Source organism: Salmo salar, chromosome 03 (genome assembly GCF_965601325.2).
Source record: "Salmo salar chromosome 03, fSalSal1, whole genome shotgun sequence".
Lineage (NCBI taxonomy): Eukaryota > Metazoa > Chordata > Actinopteri > Salmoniformes > Salmonidae > Salmo > Salmo salar.
In genome coordinates, this window is record NC_138293.1 from 34,413,140 (window position 1) to 34,435,746 (window position 22,607).

General features: G+C 40.1%; 2 protein-coding genes across 7 annotated transcripts in view; one reads left to right on the top strand and one right to left on the bottom strand.

Annotated features, from left to right (window-relative positions):
• Positions 1–876: 876 nt before the first annotated feature.
• kgua (Guanylate kinase) overlaps positions 877–22,607 on the bottom strand; it is a 36,618-nt gene continuing 14,887 nt past the window's right edge. For 3 of the 4 annotated variants that reach the window (XM_014190929.3, XM_014190928.3, XM_014190925.3), the window contains 6 exons: positions 3,934–4,047; positions 3,792–3,833; positions 3,396–3,631; positions 3,153–3,237; positions 2,955–3,040; positions 877–2,794 (listed from right to left, as the gene is read on the bottom strand). In XM_014190929.3, the coding sequence (XP_014046404.1) occupies positions 2,759–2,794; positions 2,955–3,040; positions 3,153–3,237; positions 3,396–3,631; positions 3,792–3,833; positions 3,934–4,045 (597 nt within the window). In that variant the 5' untranslated portion in view covers positions 4,046–4,047 and the 3' untranslated portion in view covers positions 877–2,758. Of the gene's footprint in view, positions 2,795–2,954; positions 3,041–3,152; positions 3,238–3,395; positions 3,632–3,791; positions 3,834–3,933; positions 4,048–11,356; positions 11,408–22,607 lie in introns of those variants that run through there. The other variant, NM_001140533.1, reaches the window with a different exon arrangement.
• LOC106599867 (multiple myeloma tumor-associated protein 2 homolog) overlaps positions 10,289–22,607 on the top strand; it is a 43,475-nt gene continuing 31,156 nt past the window's right edge. The window contains exon 1 of one of the 3 annotated variants that reach the window (XM_082973456.1): positions 10,289–10,665. Coding sequence is in view for 1 of the 3 variants with exons in the window: in XM_082973454.1 (XP_082829580.1) it covers positions 15,574–15,589 (16 nt within the window). In the remaining 2 variants the exon portion in view is untranslated. Of the gene's footprint in view, positions 10,666–10,929; positions 11,136–15,447; positions 15,590–22,607 lie in introns of those variants that run through there. The other 2 variants (XM_082973455.1, XM_082973454.1) reach the window with 2 other exon arrangements.

Here is a 22,607-nt window from a genome sequence, read left to right on the forward strand (position 1 = left end):
GGATGGCAACAACTGCCCAAGTTACACCAGGAATGCACAATCCCTCCATCAGTGCTCAGACTGTCCGCAATAGGCTGAGGCTGGACTGAGGGATTGTAGGCCTGTTGTAAGGCAGGTCCTCAACAGACATTACCGTCAACAACGTCACCTATGGGCACAAACCCACCGTCGCTGGACCAGACAGGACTGGCAAAAAGTGCTCTTCACTGACGAGTCGTGGTTTTGTCTCACCAGGGGTGATGGTTGGGTTCGCGTTTATCGTCGAAGGAATGAGCGCTACACCGAGGCCTGTACTCTGGAGCGGGATCGATTTGGAGGTGGAGGGTCCGTCTTGGTCTGGGGCAGTGTGTCACAGCATCATTGGACTGAGCTTGTTGTCATTGCAGGCAATCTCAACGCTGTGCATTACAGACAGGGAAGACATCCTCCTCCCTCATGTGGTACCCTTCCTGCAGGCTCATCCTGACATGACCCTCCAGCATGACAATGCCACCAGCCATACTGCTCGTTGTTCAGGGACACATTCCATTTCTGTTCATCACGTCAGTGGAACTTGTTCAGTTTGTCTCAGTTGTTGAATCTTATGTTCATACAAATATTTACACATGTTGAGTTTGCTGAAAATAAACGCAGTTGACAGTGAGGACGTTTCTTTTTGCTGAGTTTTGAAGTGTAGGGCTAAGAAATACTAGCCAGAATTAGGAGTCAACAATGGTAGCTCTAACTACTGATTACATATTTCAGGTCAGGTGCTTGGCCTTCAACCTGCCATAATGTTCCACCTGCCATAATGTTCAGCAAATCATTGGCTGTTTTCAGTTACTGATTGAAAACTGGATCACTACATGTATAAAATAAAAGGATATCCAGGCAATATAGTTTCATTATTTGACTTTACTACAGTTGTAAAACACATACATGAAATGTTACTAGACATACATATTTGTAAAACAAGGACTTGAAGGCTGGGTGAATGGTCAATATCTGGCCAATGTAAACAATTATACATGCAAAGCAGGGCTTCAATCTGCATCGGGGAAGCTCAGCTTTATAGCTTGATTTAAAATTAAAGGCAATGTTTCCGCTTTAGTGGAGACTGCATTCACGGTAAATGCTGCATGTCGGCTCAATCGTAAATGACCTTAAATTCTATCAATGAACCTAACGCTTCAGCTTTAGACTGAATCAAGCCTTAAATCATTGAAAGGTTGGTTAGTGGAAAAAGTCAAATAAGTTTAATTAAGTAATTTGTGCAAAGTAATGAATTTCATGTTCAAAGGGAGATCAAATTCAAAAGGACAAGAAGCAGTGGCGCATTAGTCATGGGCCACAGTAGCCTATGTCAAATAAAAAGTTACTAATGCACTCAATTTGGGTTGTGAATGGAAGTTGCCTTGTAAAACAAGGCATGTCAAACTACAAACTTAAAAGACATCAAAAGCTGCTGAGACAATGTAGCCTTTTTTTAAGACCGTTTTTTGGTGGAATTCAAATGTAGCCAGTTTCAAGTGAAGCCGATGCTCCGTGTGCTTAGTTCTGAGCTTTTCTTTATTCTCCTTTAAGGACTGACACTATTTGCTCCATTTATTTAAATATTCCATTGACCTTTTATTCTCATTCAATTGTTTTTGTCCAAAAGAACCCACTGCATATTATACTACAGGTGAGATTTGTAAAATAATGAACACAAAACATATACAATAGAAAAGTTTCACGCCTGTACAACAGTGAACAAAAATCTATTCGGGGTAAGCCGTGGTCTCAGGAAGTGCAGCTTCCTGTATAGCTGTTCTAGTGATTAACATGATGGTAAATCCTAATTGGCAATCTGTTGTTCTATTGGTAAATTAAGTCATTCTATCATTTCAATAGTATGGTAAAAACCTACAGAGAAACTTCAAACAGATTGCTTCACAAACACACAAGTTGACTAGGATCCCTAGCAAACAGCAGCTAGGCTACAGTAAGTTCCTGAGATCGGCTATGAATGTATATGAATGGATGGTGCTTCCCTGTATGACTACGCAAGGGCCAAAGTTAGCTAGTGCCCAAGCCCCTGGCATTGTGATTGGTTGTTAGCTGCTCTATGTTGACAATACTGTTAGTCAACAATCCCCTTTCCCTATATTTCTGGCTATAGCTGTGGAACCGTGTCGTGGCTAATGACAACCAACGCATTTCCGTACAACCACATTTTCAGGTCAGTTCTGCTAGACAGGAACAGGACAGCAATGTTCTAAAGCTGTACTGACAGGGCCAGACTTTGGGGCAAGCCATGACATTTGCGAACATTCCATACAAGTATCTACTCTTGCTGAGCACTAGGTGGAATGGGTCTTGTTATTATGGTCAGAGTGAATACAAATAGAATGCTTAGGGGCTATAATACTGGTAGATGCACAGAAGAATGACTTAGCGGCAGAAACTCCTGTGTGCAGTACTCCTTCATAGTAAAATAAAACAAGCAAGTCCCAGGTTAACCATTAATGGAGTATTTTTCTTTGTGGATCAAAATACAACAACTTTGAAACTGACCACCAGCCAAATAAATAAATACAGCAAAATAGTTCACTTCTATCTTCCAAATATGTAAAAAGATATTCCTGCGCACTCAGAAGGCTACCATCTGTGGTTCAGGGCGAGGCAGGTTGTCTGGAGTTCCTCCCAACACCGGTATCTGACGGAATGTTCAGGATTGGAATAGGAGGGCTGCCATTTTGTAAGGAGTGGCCAGGATGGCTGTCAGGTTTCTCGTCGCTTAAGACAAGTTGTTTTTCTGGACTTTTTTGATTTCCTGAAGAAAGAAAGTAGGTTTGAGGATGACATTTTGGAGATGGTGAAATTCAACACTGACAAATCTATTAATGATTTACTGACAAATATCTATTAAGTTAAAAATGGTGCATATGGCCCAGTCCATCATACCCAGCTCTGTTATGTTGCTACAAACTCACCTCAATAAGGGCGTCTTTCAACTTCCCATAGGCATCGTCGAGATTATCATTGACAATGACAATGTCAAATATGCCAGGTTCCTTGCCTGAAAGATCGGGGAAACCGTTTTAGACAACATACTTCAAGAACTTCTCAACATTTCATTTATAAAAACATACAACTCTGTTTTAGGCCAAAGTCTCTCCAGAATCACTCACTTATCTCCATGTCCACCTGAGCAGCATCTAAACGTTTCTGGAGGCTCTCCTCTGACTCAGTATTTCTGTCTCTTAAACGTTTCTCCTAAAATGCCAGAGGGAGATCATCATGGGTGGGTTAGCTTTAGATCAGGAGTTACTACACTTTTATAACCATATTGTACTTATATAACCAATAATATACACAAGTTAAAGACAAAAATGACCCTGGTACACCATTTTATATTGCCTCCTGGCTCTCACCAGTATGTTCATTGACGGAGGCTGGATCGAGATGTAGATGGGGTTGAGGTCTGTCGTCTTGACAGCCCTAACGCCCTGCATGTCGATGTCCAGGATGCAGATCAGGTTCTTGTCTTTAACGGCCTGCACCGAGGCCTTGCTCGTCCCGTACATGTTCCCCGAAAACACTGCGCTCTCAATGAACTCCCCTTTGTCGATGCTGGCCTGCATATACTCCCTTGTAACATAATGGTAATCTGAAACAACAATTTCATGTTAAACAGTTGGTTATTGAAAATAATAATAAAGACACGGGACAGCATAGGTCGCCCAAAGATGGTTGAAGCAAATTAAATTGATGCAACAGGAGGATTTGGAGCACAAGTGTCTATCTTGGAGTTTAAAAACCCTACCTACCTTTGCCATTCTCTTCACCAGGACGAGGGCTCCTCGTTGTATCTAAAGGATGAGAGCACACAATTAGATATTTTATTTCTGTAACTGACACCTCCCTGACATTTTACACAGTTAACAGGGGACTGGCGCAGAGCACACTTACGTGAGACGCTGAAGCCAAAGACGCCCTCGTACTCCTTGAGCAGGTTCTTGAGCAGTGTGCTCTTCCCAGCCCCTGACGGGCCACTCAGCACCACTGGCCTGGGTCCTGCCATAGCTGGGGGAGAGGAGGAGAGACAGGGTAAGACGAGAGAACACAACACAGAGTCCTGGAATTCCTCACTGCACAGAGAGTGGTGGTTACATCATGTCTTCATGGCATGAGTTATGTAACGAGACAAACGGTTGGAACTGGTGTCATGAGGAGAAACGGCCCGGCGCAGCAGCTGTCATTCTTTAAATTAAAAACATATCTAGGCCTATCCTTTATTCACATGATGAAACTAGAAAATCTCTAGTTGCCTTTAAATCAAATAGTGGTGTAATACGCCTGGTCTAAACAACACCACAAATAGGCCCAAGAGCAGAATATGACATGGATATGACGAACCAGGTATCCCATAAAAACTGACAAATTGGTGATTCTGTAGTACACATCCTAAGCAAGACTAGTAGGACCAATTAACCCTACCACCTACAGTGGTTATCATGTCCTGTTAGGCCGTTACCACGGCACCACCATGGAACAATTTCATTGGAGAGCCTAAAATGACTCTGCTGCTTCCGATTGCAAGGCAGATGAAGTGATTTCAGTACAGCTTTTCAGTCTGGAATGACTGTTTAAAAGCTGCAATATGTAACTTTTTGGACAACCCAAACAAATTTGCATAGAAATGTGAGATATCGATTTGTCATTCTCATTGAAAGCAAGCCTAAGAAGAGGTAAATCTGTCCTATGTGCCGATCTCATCATATTCGTAATTGTATCTGTTCTATCACACTTGATACTCGTAAATCGGAAAACCCAGCAGTGCGCTTTAAATGCCGGTAAAGCCTATACCTCAAGTGCGCCATCACTCAGAGGGCATCATTATGTTCCTTCACGTATTCATTAATATGGTCAGTAATGCACAAGGCTGAGTACTTATTTTTACAGCGTTAAGATAGGAATACAAGAGAACATTTTATCAAGGAATTTAAGAAAAAACAGCATGTGTTTGATAAAACACAACACCTATTCAAACAGATATCAGAGAGAGCAGTTATTACACCTTGAGGAGATACAGACAAGACATCCTCAACAGTTTGAGCCAAATAAACAAGTTTGGATCAAAACCAATTAGAAAATTACAATGGAAATCAGGGAAGAGCAGGGGGGCTGAACTCTGATAAAACACAGGTACTTAAGGAGTGGGAGAAGGGGTTTTCTAGTTTGTTTTTAGGTAACGAAAATGTGGCATATTTTGAGGAAGATTTTTTAAGAGAGATATTTTCCCTGAGAACTAAAATGGAAATCAATGTTAGAACCCACACACGTATGTACAGTTGAAGTCGGAAGTTTATCATTAAATCATTAAAACTCGTTTTTCATTCACTCAAATTTCTTGTTAACAAACTATAGTTTTGGCAAGTCGGTTAGGACATCTACTTTGTGCATGACACAAGTCATTTTTCCAACAATTGTTTACAGACAGATTATTTCACTTAATCACAATTCCAGGGGGGTCAGAAGTTTACATACACTAAGTTGACTGTGCCTTTAAACAGCTTGGAAAATTCCAGAAAATTATAACATGGCTTTAGAAGCTTTTGATAGGCTAAATGACATCATTTGAGTCAATTGGAGGTGTACCTGTGGATGTATTTCAAGGCCTACCTTCAAACTCAGTGCCTCTTTGCTTGACATCATGGGAAAATCTAAAGAAATCAGCCAAGAATGTATCAGCCAAAAATGTAGACCTCCATAAGTCTGGTTCATCCTTGGGAGCAATTTCCAAACACCTGAAGGTACCACGTTCATCTGTACAAACAATAGTACGCAAGTATTAACACCATGGGACCACTCAGCCGTCATACCGCTCCGGAAGGAGATACATTCTGTCTCCTAGAGATGAGTGTACTTTGCTGTGAAAAGTGCAAATCAATCCCAGAACAACAGCAAAGGACCTTGTGAAGATGCTGGAATAAACAGGTACAGAAGTATCTATATCCACAGTAAAACGAGTCCTATATCGACATAACCTGAAAGGCCGCTCAGCAAGGAAGAAGCCACTGCTCCAAAACCACCATATAAAAGCCAGACTACGGTTTGCAACTGCACATGGGGACAAAGATTGTACTTTTGGGAGAAATGTCCTCTGGTCTGATGAAACAAAAATAGAACTGTTTGGCCATAATGACCATCGTTATGTTTGGAGGAAAAAGGAGGAGGATTGCAAGCCGAAGAACACCATCTCAACCGCGAAGCACTGGTGTGGAAGCATCATGTTTTGGGGGTGCTTTGCTGCAGGAGGGACTGGTGCACTTCACAAAATAGATTGCATCATGAGGAAGCAAAATTATGTGGACATATTGAAGCAACATCTCAAGACATCAGTCAGGAAGTTAAAGCTTGGTCGCAAATGGGTCTTCCGAATGGACAATGACCAAGTATATTTCCAAAGTTGTGGCAAAATGGCCTAAGGACAACAAAGGCAAGGTACTGGAGTGGCCATCACAAAGCCCTGACCTCAATACCATAGACAATGTGGGCAGAACTGAAAAAGCATCTGCGAGCAAGGAGGCCTACAAACCTGACTCAGTTACACCAGCGCTGTCAGGAGGAATGGGTCAAAATTCACCCAACTTATTGTGGGAAGCTTGTGGAAGGCTGCCTGAAACATTTGACCCAAGTTAAACAATTTAAAGGCAATGCTACCAAATACTAATTGAGTGCATGTAAACGTCTGACCCACTGGGAATGTGATGAAAGAAATAAAAGCTGAAGTAAATCATTACCTCTACTATTATTCTGACATTTCACATTCTTAAAATAAAGTGGTGATCCTAACTGACCTAAGACAGGGAATTTTACTAGGATTAAATGTCAGGAATTGTGAAAAACTGAGTTTAAATGTATTCGGCTAAGGTGCATTTCAACTGTACACACACTAGGAGCTCTGTGGCAGAAGTTAAGGTGATTGACGCAGCAAACAATGGGAAAGCGTTTGGCATTGATGAACTGCCTAATGAAGTTTTAAATCTCCTTAATTGATGTCCTATATGATTTGCTACAAATTTGTTTTGAGTTCAGTATACTGCCATCCACTTGGTTAAAGTCTATACTGAATCCCATTCCCAAATCTTTAAAAAAGACCAGAGTGCCACTGAATTATAGGGCCATAAGTTTATTGAGTATGGTTTATAAATGATATTCATCCATACTCAACCAATAGGCTAATGACCTTTTGAGGATCAAAACATTCTGGTGGAAGAACAAAATGTGTTTTTTTGAGAATCCAGAGCCTGTATAGATCATATCTTCTCAATCGGTACAATAATAAGAAATAGATTACACAGACTACTTTTGCATGTTTCATTGATTTCGCAAATCGGGATATTTTAGCCTATAGTTTGTTAAAGACGGGTTGACGTTATCACGCAATCCAGTCTCTTTACAAAGTACTAATTGCTTGTGTGCTTGTTAATGAATATCGTACGGATTGGTTTCGCACACCCTCCGGTGTAAAACAAGGAGACGCCTTATCACCGACTTTGTTTGCTATGTTTAGTAATGATTTGGCAAAAGAAATGCAACAGTTAAATATTGGAGTAAGATATGATGAAATGCTAAGTATCCTTTTATATGCTGATATTATTTTGATGGCAGAAACTGAACAAGACCTGAAGAACATGTAGTCAATTTGTGTAAAAAAAAAGGTTTTTTTTTTTATAAAATTGGAGACTCATGATCAACCAGACAAAAAACACAGAATGCATTTTAGAAAACCAGGTACAAAGAGAAGTATTTAGTTTTTGGGGTGAAAACATTCTTGAGTTTACTAGAAATTATAAATATGTTGGGTCTTTTGATTGATGAACATATTACCGTTCTATAGGGAACATCTGCCCTGTCCGACTCAGCAAGTAGAGCTCTTGGGGGAGTTGTATGAAGAAAAAACTAAACTCAAAGATATTGGTTATGCTACATATTCCAAACTGTATCAGACATGCGTGTCTCCTGTTCTGGACTATTTAGCAGGAGTGTGGGGTGCTAAGAGGTATGTCCATAACAGAGCAGTACGTTACTTTTTACGTGTCCACAAGTTTACAACTATACTGTACTTGCAATAACTGGGGACATGGGGCTGTGAGGTGAGATGGAAGGCATGTATGGTGAGACTGGAATAGAATAGCCAGTAAAGTTTTTCAAAAATGGGATCTATCACATTGGGGGAGCCTGGGCAACTCAAATGTCTGACCTTTTTCAACATTTTGACTGAACATCTGTACGAAAACCAAATTAAGACAGATATTTAAAAAAACTGTTGATACAATATGAAAAATAAAATGGGTGGAGGAGATTAATCATAAACCCGAATTGATTAAGGGTGAATGTGTGTGTGAGAGATACATTATGTATAACCTTCCTAAAAGCAAGAGATCGCTATGTGCTCAGGTCAGATCAGGGATATTGCCTCTGCGTATTGAAACAGGTAAGATCAGGGATATTGCCTCTGCGTATTGAAACAGGTAAGATCAGGGATATTGTCTCTGCGTATTGAAACAGGTAAGATCAGGGATATTGCCTCTGCGTATTGAAACAGGTAAGATCAGGGATATTGTCTCTGCGTATTGAAACAGGTCGGTATTGTGGTGAAATGGAAGAGGAAAGACTATTTCTTCAAGGTCACAATAGTTAGAGAACAAAACCCATTTTATCCTATATTTCTTCAAGTTATATAGCCCTTTCTACCACGATATACAATTGCTCTTATTCCAGAAAGCACACCAGATATACCTGGCATTGTGTGGCTCAGTGACGAGGAGAAAATGAAATGTTTATCCATTGTGTATTTCTGTTTGAGGAATATTTAGATAAAGCCTGGAATAAAATAAAGTGCTGCCTATAATTCAATTGTTAGAATATTTAGCGTCTATGTGGTAAATGGTACTGTGTGTGTATGGGCTTGTCTCCCATATGAATCTTCTCTTTGTGCCAGACTGGGTTCAAAAGCCTTCCATTTCATTTTTCTGTATATAGTGATATATTTTATTGTTTGGATAACCTTATATACATTGATTTTTACATTTTTTCACTCTTTATGCGATGCGCAATGCAGAAAACACCGGAAGAATGATCACCACGTGAATTAATGTACTGTTTGTTTATGTGTCAATTAAACCCATAAGGGATGGGTTGCCAAATTGGCGATTTAATTTTTATTTCTTCAAATAATTCATTCAAAATAAATCACACACACACACACACACACAGTTAAACAACCCCGACAGACAACAATGCACAAGTTACTTAATTAGTCCTATTCAATTATCAACGACATGGGCTACTTATTAGCCGGATTCATGGCCGGCTACCGCCTATATTTATTCCAGACAGAGATTTAGATGAAAGTAGGGTAATTCGCTTGACCCATATATTGTTTCATTTGCAAGCGCAACATTTCTCTCCTGACACTTGTAAATCAAGATAAACAATATACATTTGTCATTTTCAGTGGCGACCCATCATGCAGGGCTGGTGGGTTAGAGCCCCACCTGTTTGAACACCACCTGTTAAAGCTAAAATAATAATACATTTTGTTAGGGCCATATAAAACATTGGTCACCCGTTTTATAATTGTATACATTTGTTGCCCGTTTGGCATGTTATTTTGGCATTAATACATGTAAAGTATATATATATATATATGTGTGTATCTTCAAATTAATAAAACGCATACAAACATGGTCATTGTTCTCCTTTTAAAAGGCAGCTGCAAAATGCAGGTGTTTCAGCCTAGCTCAGTGCTTTCTGTGGTGCTGCGGCAGCCAGCGGAAAATACGGAGCCGTGATCTAGTGCCGTGATTGGCTCAGTGTTCTGTCCCTCATGGGGACACTACGTCACCGCAAACTCTACAGGAAGATCTCGGAAATCAAGCCCTTGGGTGCTGCCATAGAGTTACATTAGAAGTGCCCATCCAAGAAGGCTCAAGGTCATTGTCCACAGATAAAAATGCCATCAAATCACGTTAGATCTACCGCAGCTTTGATTGGGCAACATACTTTCAAAATCTTAGCTAGCAGTCATCATGAATCAACAATCTACTGGCAAATCCTTGTCATATGAAGAGAAATTATAGATAAAACGTATTGTGCTCGTCGGCCATAAACATTACACAACAAGTTGGTTTGGAAGGAATCAGTGGTTAACTGCAAGCGTTGCAAACCAATCACTAGCCTGCTATTCAGTGGAGTGAGTGTGTGGTCCAAGTCTGGGTTTAAGGGTAATTTTCCAAGCATAAAAGGATAAACATTAATTGAGCCATAAAAGGTTGAATATTGGCCATGCTGTCAATCCAGAATTACTTCTGCACAGTTCAAAACTGGAAACTCGGAAATCTCAGACTTCAGTGAGTTCAAGACAACTGGAAAGTCGGAAAAAAACAAGAACTGGGGAAAATATATTTTGAACGGTCATCCAACTGTCGGGAACCCAGGCCTCTTTCTAGAGTTCTGACCTGAAGATCGCTGATGTCATGATTCAACCTTGTTTTTTTTCTCTCCGAATGATATGTCGCTCGGTAAACATGCCTATGCGAGAATAAATAATAATAATAGCAAGTAAGCATGGGCTCTGATCACGACACAATGACAGACGTCGTCAGCAATGGAATAGTTATACGGACAGACAAGGTAGGCCTAACAAACAACGCCAAGTAGACAGACAAAAACAACCATATGGCCTCAGCAAAGTCGTCTGGAATTAACTAAAATTGAACAATGCCTAGCTACGGATCGTACACGATGTTTGGAGAAGATGAAACTTGTGCCCTGAGACGAGTGAAACAGCTGCGCGTGTCCGTATTGGGATTTGAAAGCAGCATGTTCTAATCCAATCGTTGCAGCAGGCTTCATCGATAACCCGCCCGTTTCTTTACAGACAGAAGAACTAGCCAATAGTTGTTTAGAGCACACAGCTCTTTGCACTGTTTGAGTGAGAGCGAGAAATGCTGGCAGCTGAAAATAGTTTTCCGATCACAGTTAAATTACAAAAAAAACACTCGTGTCAAAATCTTATTCGGAAAATTCTCCATATCAGTTATGATACTCATTTTGTCCGAGTACTCAGCCCAACCCTAATTTCTATGCTTCCCGTTCTTAAGGTTAGTGTTTGCATATTTTACTTTCGGTTTTGTACACCAGATTCAAACAGCTGAAAATACAAAAAAAATGTTTTAGTTATGGAAAATATATTTTCACAGCGGTTTCGATGGCACAATTACTATAATCTCTACCTCATGACTGCCTGTTTAGTCTCAAACTGAGATTAAGCAAAACGATTTTGTTGTTAGCCATATTGGCTAAAGTCGCTCTTCCTCCTTACCTTTGGTCACCGTCAGTAGACTTGTGAGTGAGGGAGCTGGGTGAGCAGCAGGATGTGTGAGGACGGAATAGGAAAGTGAATTGAGCAGCACGATAATATGCTGAAGCCTGGGACCAGTCAAGGTGGTGTTTGTGGTAGCAGACTGTATGAACGCACGCGCAAACAGTGAAACCAAATCGTTGATCTCTCCAATCACCTCTCAGTACACAGTTTAAACCTTGGCCATCCGTTTGTGACATACCTGAAAGAAGGCAATCCCTAGGTTGTCTGTAGGCCAGGGGTGTCAAACAGATGACCCTCGGCCATTATATGAGTGCATTCAGAAAGTATTCAGACCCTTTGACTTTTCCCACATTTTGTTACAATAAAGCCATATTCTAAAATGGATTACATTTGTTTTCCCCCTCAATCTACACACAATAACAAAGCGAAAACAGGTTGACATTTTTGCAAATGTATATAAAATTAAAAAAAATTGAATATCACATTTACATAAGTATTCAGACCCTTTACTCAGTACTTTGTTGAAGCGCCTTTGGCAGCGATTACAGCCTCAGGTCTTCTTGGGGCTGACGCTACAAGCCTGGCACACCTGTATTTGGGGAGTTTCTCCCATTCTTCTCTGCAGATCCTCTCAAGCGTTGTCAGGTTGGATGGGGAGCGTCGCTCCACAACTATTTTCAGGTCTCCAGAGATGTTCGATCGGGTTCTAGTCCCTGCCGCTGAAAAACATCCCCCACAGCATGATACCACCACCATGCTTCACCGTAGGGATGGTGCCAGGTTAACTCCAGACGTGACACTTGGCATTCAGGCCAAAGAGTTCAATCTTGGTTTCATCAACTCCAAGCGGGCTGTCATGTGCCTTTTACTGAGAAGTGGCTTCCGTCTGGCCACCATAAAGGCCTGATTGATGGAGTGCTGCAGAGGTGGTTGTCCTTCTGGAAGGTTCTCCCATCTCCACAGAGGAACTCTTGAGCTCTATCAAATCAAATCGTATTAGTCACACGCGTCGAATACAACAGGTGTAGACCTTAGTGAAATGCTTACTTACAAGCCCCTAACCAACAATGCAGTTTAAAAAAAATACGAATAAGAAATAAAAGGAACAAGTAATTAAATAGCAGCAGTAAAATAACAATAGCGAGACTATATACGGGGGTACCGGTACAAAGTCAATGTGCAAGGGCACCGTTTAGTCGAGGTAATATGTACATGTAGGTAGAGTTATTAAAGTGACTATGCATAGATAGAGTAGCAGCAGTGTGGGGGGCAATGCAAATTATCTGTGTAGCCATTTGACTTGGCGCTCCGGTACCACTTGCCGTGTGGTAACGGAGAGGACAGTCTATGACTTGGGTGACTGGAGTGTGACAATTGTTAGGGCTTTCCTCTGACACCACCTGGTGTAGAGGTCCTAGATGGCAGAAAGCTTGGCCCCAGTGATGTACTGGGCCCTACACACTACCCTATGTAGTGCCTTGCGGTTGAAGGCCGAGCAGTTGCCATACCAGGCAGTGTTTCAACCAGTCAGGATGCTCTCAATGGTGCAGCTTTAGAACCTTTTGAGGATGAGGACACATGCCAAATCTTTTCAGTCACCTGAGTGGGAATAATTTTTATCGTGCTCTCTTCACAACTATCTTGGGGTGCTTGGACCATGTTAGTTTGTTGGTGATGTGGACACCGAGGAACTTGAAGCGCTCAACCTGCTCCGTCGATGAGAATGGGGGCGTGCTCGGTCCACCTTTTCCTATAGTTCACAATTTACATTTAAGTCATTTAGCAGACGCTCTTATCCAGAGCGACTTACAAATTGGTGCATTCACCTTATGATATCCAGTGGACCAACCACTTTACAATAGTGCATCTAAATCTTTTAAGGGGGGGGGTTAGAAGGATTACTTTATCCTATCCTAGGTATTCCTTAAAGAGGTGGGGTTTCAGGTGTCTCCGGAAGGTGGTGATTGACTCCGCTGTCCTGGCGTCGTGAGGGAGCTTGTTCCACCATTGGGGTGCCTGAGCAGCGAACAGTTTTGACTGGGCTGAGCGGGAACTGTGCTTCCTCAGAGGTAGGGAGGCCAGCAGGCCAGAGGTGGATGAACGCAGTGCCCTTGTTTGGGTGTAGGGCCTGATCAGAGCCTGAAGGTATGGAGGTGCCGTTCCCTTCACAGCTCCGTAGGCAATCACCATGGTCTTGTAGCGGATGCGAGCTTCAACTGGAAGCCAGTGGAGAGAGCGGAGGAGCGGGGTGACGGGCTGCGGCGTTCTGGATGAGTTGTAGGGGTTTAATGGCACAGGCAGGGAGCCCAGCCAACAGCGAGTTGCAGTAATCCAGACGGGAGATGACAAGTGCCTGGATTAGGACCTGCGCCGCTTCCTGTGTGAGGCAGGGTCGTACTCTGCGAATGTTGTAGAGCATGAACCTACAGGATCGGGTCACCGCCTTGATGTTAGTGGAGAACGACAGGGTGTTGTCCATGATCACGCCAAGGTTCTTAGCACTCTGGGAGGAGGACACAAGGGAGTTGTCAACCGTGATGGCGAGATCATGGAACGGGCAGTCCTTCCCCGGGAGGAAGAGCAGCTCCGTCTTGCCGAGGTTCAGCTTGAGCTGGTGATCCGTCATCCACACTGATATGTCTGACAGACATGCAGAGATGCGATTCGCCGCCTGGTTATCAGAAGGGGGAAAGGAGAACAATCATCTCCTTTGTCTTGATCAAGTTGAGGGAAAGGTTGATGTCCTGGCACCACACGGCCAGGTCTCTGACCTCCTCCCTATAGGCTGTCTTGTCATTGATCAGGCAACCACTGTTGTGTCATCAGCAAACTTGGTGTTGGAGTCGTGCCTGGCCGTGCAGTCATGAGCAACATGGAGTACAGGAGGGGATTGAGCACACACCCCTGAGGGGCCCCTGTGTTGAGGATCAGCTTATCGGATGTGTTACCTACCATTACCACCTGGGGGCAGCCCGCAAGGAAGTCCAGTTGCAGAGGGAGGCGTTTAGTCCCAGGATCCTTAGCTTATTGATGAGCTTTGAGGGCACTATGGTGTTGAACGCTGAGCTGTAGTCATGAACAGAATTCTCACATAGGTGTTCCTTTTGTCCAGGTGGGAAAGGGCAGTGTGGAGTGCAATAGAGATTGCATCATCTGTGGATCTGTTAGGGCGGTATGCAAATTTGAGTGGGTCTAGGGTTTCTGGGAAAATGGTGTTGATGTGAGCCATGACCAGCCTTTCAAAGCACTTCATGGCTACAGACGTCAGTGCTACGGGTCGGTAGTCATTTTAGGCAGGTTACCTTAGTGTTCTTGGGCACAGGGACTATGGTGGTGATTCTTCTTAAGGATCGGCGTCCCGTCAACGGGACAAATGTAAATCATGCAGCGCATTATGTCAAGATGGCAGATTTTAGAGAAACAACAAAATGTCGGTACATATAAGTGTCTTATATCGTCTGAAAGCTTAACCTCTTGGCGTTCCCCTAGGATAGGGGGCGCTAAAGCGATTTTTGAAAAAAATGTGTGCCCATTTTAAACGGCCTCCTACTCAAACTCAGAAGCTAGGATATGCATATAATTAATACCCGTGGATAGAAAACACCCTAAAGTTTCTAAAAAACTGTTTGAATGGTGTCTGTGAGTATAACAGAACTCATATGGCAGTCAAAACCCCGAGACAGATCGAAACAGGAAGTGGAATTCTGAATTGCGAACTCAACTTCATCACGTTGCCTATTAATCACACCGTGAGCTATGGTTCATTGAGCACTTCCTATTGCTTCCACTAGATGTCCCCAGTCTTTACAAAGTGGTTTGAGTCTCCTACTGTTAAAACTGAATGAATGAGACGCTGTGGAACGTGGTCACACGGAGAGGGCCATCACCATTATGACGCCGACGCCCCTGGTTACCCTCCCCTTTCGAAACGTTTTGAAACACAATGCAATCGTCCCCCTCGAATCTTATTGGCTCTCTTGTTGAAAAACGCCCTGAAGATTTATGTTATACAACGTTTGACATGTTTGAACGAACCTAAATGGGAAAAAAATGCAATTTCTAGAAATGGCTGTCCCGTGGCCGACGGATGTTTTGGAGCAGCCTTCAGACGCGCTAACAAGACGTGCTAACAAGCTCTTGGAACATAAAGGAGTATTTTTTTTCGAACGAAAATACATTTGTTATGGACCTGGGAATCCTGGAAGTGCTTTCTGATGAAGACAACCAAAGGTAAGGGATTATTGACAATAGTATACAAGACTAGATGTGATATGCGATTGTTCCAAGATGGCGCTGACCTGTAACGTTAGCCTATTTTTCAGAGTATCGCATCCCCTTTTATCGCAAAGTATGATTACCCAGTAAAGTTATTTTTAAATCTGGCATTACAGGTGCTTTCAAGAGATATTCATCTATAAATCTTAGAATGACAATATTACATTTTAAAAATGTTTTCGAATAGTACTTTAGTAAATTGTAGCTCTGTTTCATCGGATGCATTTGAGGGAAAATAGTTAGTCAACGTTACGCACCGATGTAAAATGCTGTTTTTATATATAAATATGAACTTTATCGAACAAAATAATGCATGTATTGTGTAACATGATGTCCCTAGGTGTGTCATCTGATGAAGATTGTCAAAGGTTAGTGCTGCATTTAGCTGTTTTTTGGTTATTTGTGATGCATGTGGTTGGTCGGAAAATGGCTAGGTGGCTACTTTTACGATATACTCCTTTAACATAATCTTATGTTTTGCTTTTGCTGTAAAGCCTTTTTGAAATCGGACAACGTGGTTCGATTCAGGAGAGGTGTATCTATAAAACGATATAATTTGAATTCTTATTATTTTTTTTAATTATTACATTTTGTTATGCTAATGGCGATATGATTTTTCTCTGGATGTCCATCCCGTATGCCACACAGGGGTTAAATTCTTGTTAATATAACTGCACTGTCCAATTTACAGTAGCTAGTACTGCAAAAAAATACCATGCTATTGAGAGCTCCTAACAACAAAACACTTTTTTTCACCGCGATAGGTTTGATAAATTCACCTCTGAAGGTCAAATGTGTACTTACATTCGGAAATCTTGCTCTGATTTATCATCCAAAAGGCTCCCAAAGATAACATGAAGTGTCGTTTTGTTAGATAAAATCATTTTTCATATCCTAAAAAAGGTCCATATAGCATGCACAATCGATTTTTTATTTCCACTCGTTCAATTTGCAAAGAAAGGAATCTGTGAAAATCTCACCCTAAACGTTGTTTCAACGAGTCAAATCACATTCGTATCTATTCCGCTGAGATCCTAGAAGGTAACAAGACTTCACTATATCATTAGGGGTGTAGTATATCCTATAGAACACCATATTTGGTCAGAGAGCGACGCCTTCATGGCACACCGATGACGCGGGCGGCCATCACTTGAACAACTGTATCTTTGTCAAATCAGCACCAATCGGGGTCAAACAAAGCTAGCTTAATAGTCAATGAGCTGGGTGTTACGGGAGTTTCATGAAAACGTATATGTCGTAAAAAGTAGCTTCTAACCTTGTTCGACAGCATGCCATTTCAGTTTGGACAAAAATAATAAGGATATTCAGAGTTATGAAAACTGGTTGTTTTGCAAATGTTGAACTTATAATATGGCTACTAATACTTGGAAAGCTGAATCAAAGTCGAAGTAAACAGATTTGACGATATTCTTCCAGAAAAATGGAATATGAATGCGAATGTCTCCTTCACAATTTGCCCAAATGTACCTGGGGACTTCACACTAAAAGTCTTGAGGATCAGTCATACTCCTAAGTTATCCAACTGAAACTTTTCACGCACACTGCTGTCATCTTGTGGACACTATCGGAATTACAACCAGAGAGATGGCTATAACAGTGACCTTTCTCTTGTCTACACTGCATTTCTGATCAATTTGAAGTTATTTTAAAATGGACAAAAAAAATTATAAATTGCTTTTCTAAGTGACCCCAAACTTTAACGGTAGTGTACATGCATATATAAACACAGTATCAGTCAAAAATGGACACCTACTCATTCCAGGGTATCTTTATTTTTTATATTTTCTACATTGTAGAATAATAGAAGACAAACTATTAGACAACAATATGTAAAAAAATGAAAAAATATATTTTTTAAAGTGTTCAACAAATCAAAATGTATTTTATATTTGATACACTAAAAAGACGCAACCCTTTGCAGGCTCTTTTTTTTTTTTTAAATAAACAATTATCAACAAACATGCAAACAAGCATACATAAACTATTTACATAGCCAGGAATCCTAAAACAAACAAATCATATTCATTAATAATACAAGTTTTAATTGCCTTTTTGTTAACCTGTTGGGGGTAGGGGGCAGTATTGACACGGCTGGATAAAAAACGTACCTGATTTAATCTGGTTACTACTCCTGCCCAGTAACTAGAATATGCATATAATTATTGGCTTTGGATAGAAAACACCCTAAAGTTTCTAAAACTGTTTGAATGGTGTCTGTGAGTGTAACAGAACTCATATGGCAGGCAAAAACCTGAGAAGATTTCATGCAGGAAGTGGCCTGTCTGACAAGGTGTCGTTCTTCTTGTCTCTGTTTATTGAAGAGTGAGGATCTTAGCTGTCCCGTGACACTTCCTACGGCTGCCATAGGCGCTCAGAAGGCGGCAAAATGCTGAATCGTGGCTTTGCAGGCTCTGGCTGAAACAAAGTAGCGCGTTTGGGTAGTGGCTGGTTACAGTACTGTGAGACTCAGGCTCGTGCCCGCGTCGACCGAAAGCTTTGTTTTCTTTCCTCTGTTTAGCTAAATGGACATTCCCGGTCGGAGTATTATCGCTTTTTTACGAGAAAAATGGCATAAAAATGGATTTTAAACAGCGGTTGACATGCTTCGAAGTACGGTAATGAAATATTTAGAATTTTGTCACGAATTGCGCCATGCGCGCGACCTTGATATACCCTTTCGGATAGTTTCTGGAACGCACAAACAAAACGCCGCTATTCGGATATAACGATGGATTATTTTGGACCAAACCAACATTTGCTATTTAAGTAGCAGTCCTAGGAGTGCATTCTGACGAAGACAACAAAAGGTAATCAAACTTTTGTAATAGTAAATCTGATATTGGTGAGTGCTAAACTTGCCGGGTGTCTAAATAGCTAGCCCGTGATGGCTGGGCTATGTACTTAGAATATTTCAAAATGTGCTTTCACCAAAAAGCTATTTTAAAATCGGACATAGAGTGCATAGAGGAGTTCTGTATCTATAATTCTTAAAATAATTGTTATGCTTTTTGTGAACGTTTATCGTGAGTAATTTAGTAGTGAATTTTGTTAGTGAATTCGCCGGAAGTTTGCAGGGGGTATGCTAGTTCTGAACGTCACATGCTAATGTAAAAAGCTGGTTTTTGATATAAATATGAACTTGATTGAACAAAACATGCATGTATTGTATAACATAATGTCCTAGGGTTGTCATCTGATGAAGATCAAAGGTTAGTGCTGCATTTAGCTGTCTTCTGGGTTTTTGTGATATTATATGCTAGCTTGAAAAATGGGTGTCTGATTATTTCTGGCTTGGTACTCTGCTGACATAATCTAATGTTTTGCTTTCGTTGTAAAGCCTTTTTGAAATCGGACAGCGTGGTTAGATTAACGAGAGTCTTGTCTTTAAATAGCTGTAAAATAGTCATATGTTTGAGAAATTGAAGTAATAGGTATTTGAAAATCGCGCCACTGGATTAGACTGGCTGTTGCGTAGGTGGGACGAATTCGTCCCGCCTAGCCCAGAGAGGTTAAAGTAGTGCCATATTGTTTAAAGTCATTTATAAAGTGAAAAAAGTTTGGTTTTGAATTAGACCATTTGTGAATATGAAATTTATCAAGTTTTATTAGCAGTTGAATTAAATATACTACATCTTTATCAATGTCAGAATTTCTGAAATAAATCATATCAAAACCATTAAATAGTACAACCGGTACTATTTTTTTGTAATGAAATTCTTTGTCAATCCCCCCCAAAAATTATACTATAAATACAGGCAAAAAACAAATGCAAAATGGTCTCCTTCTCCATTCCACTGAAATCAGTTATAGTCAATATTCAGCTTCAATCTTTCCAAAACATGTTTCACAGGATAAATTCTATGTAAAATTTTAAATGAAACTTCCTTTACTTTGTTACTAATACAATATTTGTTAGCAATTTTCTATGCATTGTATATCACCATAGATATTTGACCAAAATAATCTTGCTGAGGGAATTGTAGTATCACAAACAATATTCCTAATCTGTTTATTACTACATTTATCTTTGATGTTAATATTGCCAATGAATATATTTTCATGTAAATCTATGTTACTTACATCAACCACAGAGAAATGTAAAAGACATACAACCCCCTGTTGGAATCACATCAAAAAAAGTGCATATTATTTTGGGGTTATTGGAATTTTAAACTTATCAAGAAATTCCCCATATGAGAGTAGATATCCATCCTCATTCAGTAACTGACCAACCAAAATAATTTTATTCTCAAACCAGTTATGAAAGAAAAGAGACTTATTTTTAAGTTGTATATCTTTGTTGTTCCATATAAAGTATTTGTGGGGAGAAATTGTGTTTATATGCTAACATCCAAGCTAAAATTGCCTGCTTTATTTTAAAAGTATTATTTAGAGCATTGAAATCTAAAACCTCAAGACTTCCTTGTTCTTAGGCATTAGTGAGAATATATTTCCGTAGATAGTGAGGCTTGTTCCTCCAAATAAAATTATCAAGAATCTTATCTAAGTCCTTTACAATTTTAGGGGGTATGTCAAGTGATAACGAGACATAAACCGATCTGGATAACCCTTCAGCTTTGGACAATAAGACCTGTATAACGAAATATCGCTCATCAACTTCTTCTTTGTTTTGTCAATAATGGGATTAAAGTTCAATTCACTCCTTTGTTTTTCATCCTTGCATATAACAATTCCAAGATAAGGTTACTTATCTTTAATTGGGATACCATATACTTCCTGTAAAACACAATCCTTGAGTGGAAATGAGACTGACTAACTGATATTAATTTTCAAACCCGAAACTAAGGAAAAGTCTTCAATACACGAAACTGCTTTAGAAACCTCATTCCTGTCTCTTAGAAATATGGTGGTATCAGCCAGTTGACATAGTTTAAATTCATTGCCAAGTGCTGAAACACCTTTAAAATTCCCTTTCTTGATATGAAGAGACATAATTTGAGTAACCAATAAAACATTTAAAATGGACTAATTGGGCAGCCCTGCCTAATGCCACGGCCAATATCAAATCTTTGGGATGTCCCGTGAGCTAATTTTACAGAGCTAGTACAACCACTATATAAAGTTTGGACTGCTTTCAAAAAAGTCCCCAAACAACATATTGCTTTGAACATAAACTCATGTTATACAGTGTCAAAAGCTTTATAAAAATCAACAAACCTAAGAAAACTATCAAGGATGAGGTCATTAAAAGTCATATCATATCTAAGATCAACCTGATGTTATTACTAATGTGTCGACCATTCATAAAACCAGATTGTTCTTCATCAATTATATGATGCAAGCCTTGTTTCAACCTCTTAGCAAATACAAGGGCAAATCATTTCCCATCATTATTCAACAGGCTAATGGGTCTCCAGTTGTCTATATAAAGAGTATCCTTATTTGATTCCCAAACCTAAGTAATTACACCTTGCTTTAAGGAAGCCGGTACCTCCCCTTTTTCTATTGATTCTTGAAACATAGCAAGAATGAAAGGAATCAGTTTATCATTGAATGCTTTTTAAAACTCGCTTATTAAACCATCATTTCCAGGGGACCTATTGCCCTTAAGGATTTTAATAGTCTTTTATCTCAATTTCAGATAACTCATCACAAAAATCCTTGAAATCATTATCTATCTACTTAGCAATGTTTGCTACATTGTCTAAGAAAAGATCCATGTTGGAAGTTGACTGGGCTGATGTATACATATTCTGATAAAACTGGGCAACATGCTGAGATTTCTTTTGGATTTTCATTGGGAGTATTATTAATCATTAATTTACATATGTAAGTCTTTTCGCCTGCCCTTTTTTCTAAATTAAAATAAATATTTTGTATTTTTCTCTCCTTCCATCCATTTGTCATTTTCGCTCCCCAGGCCTTTTCCTTGTAGATACAGTCTAACTGCATTTGCAATGAAGGTAGTTCCGTTTTTTTTGTATAATCCATTATTCCCTTTATGATTTCATATTCTTTCTCTCTCGACACGAGCAATTTCTTTCCCCATTGAAATAGCCAAAAGCCTTATCAAATTTCATTAGCTTCCAGTAACTTCCAAACGTATTTATAACACAAGAACAATTACAGTATTTATCAATAATTCCTGCTACTTCCTTCTTAAATACTTCATTCTCTAGTAGTCTTGTTCATTTTCCAGTAACCTTTAACTTTTCTTGTTGACAAACCATGCATATTTATCTTTATTGAGATCCCTTTGTGCGCTGTTAAAAATCGATGGTTCAATCGAGACTATCAACCTTGTCAGCCATATGTTCAGATATCAGCCAGAAATCAATACGGGATTGTATAGATAAATCTTTGATACTCCATGTAAACATAATCTTATCTGGGTTCTTATGTCTCCAAATATCTAGAACACCTAACCTTAGCAATTCTGTTTGTGAGATAAGGAATATATGTCTATCCTTAGGAGGCCATCTAGATTATCGTGTAATACTGTATTCAAATCTCCACCCCATATTACTTTGGCCAATGGAAATTTTGACAATTGAACTTATTTTCCTCTCAATGTCTCTAAATAAAATACAGTTACTTGACTTATTGGAAGCATAAATATTTACAACAATGAATTGAACGTGGTTGACATCTACCAATAGTATAATCCATTTCCCTGTATTATCTGCTTCATGACTCAATATGACCCTTAAAGTTGCCTTTTATAATAGCGACACCTGCTGAAATGCCTCAGGTTGTTCTTTTTTAAATAGTAATTTTTCTTTGCACTTTTCCATGTCATATCCCTCGATGTCCTGGAGATGAATCTCATTGATCACTGGTCGTGGTGGCTGGTTGTTTTCCCCATCTCTCAGCCTACCCAGGCAGTGCACTACATCCAGAGAACCTGCAACACCATTTCGCTCCTCCTCCGGGACTATTGCCCTGTCTTTCACTCTTGCTTTGATGTTCTCGTCAGATTTTTATGCTATTC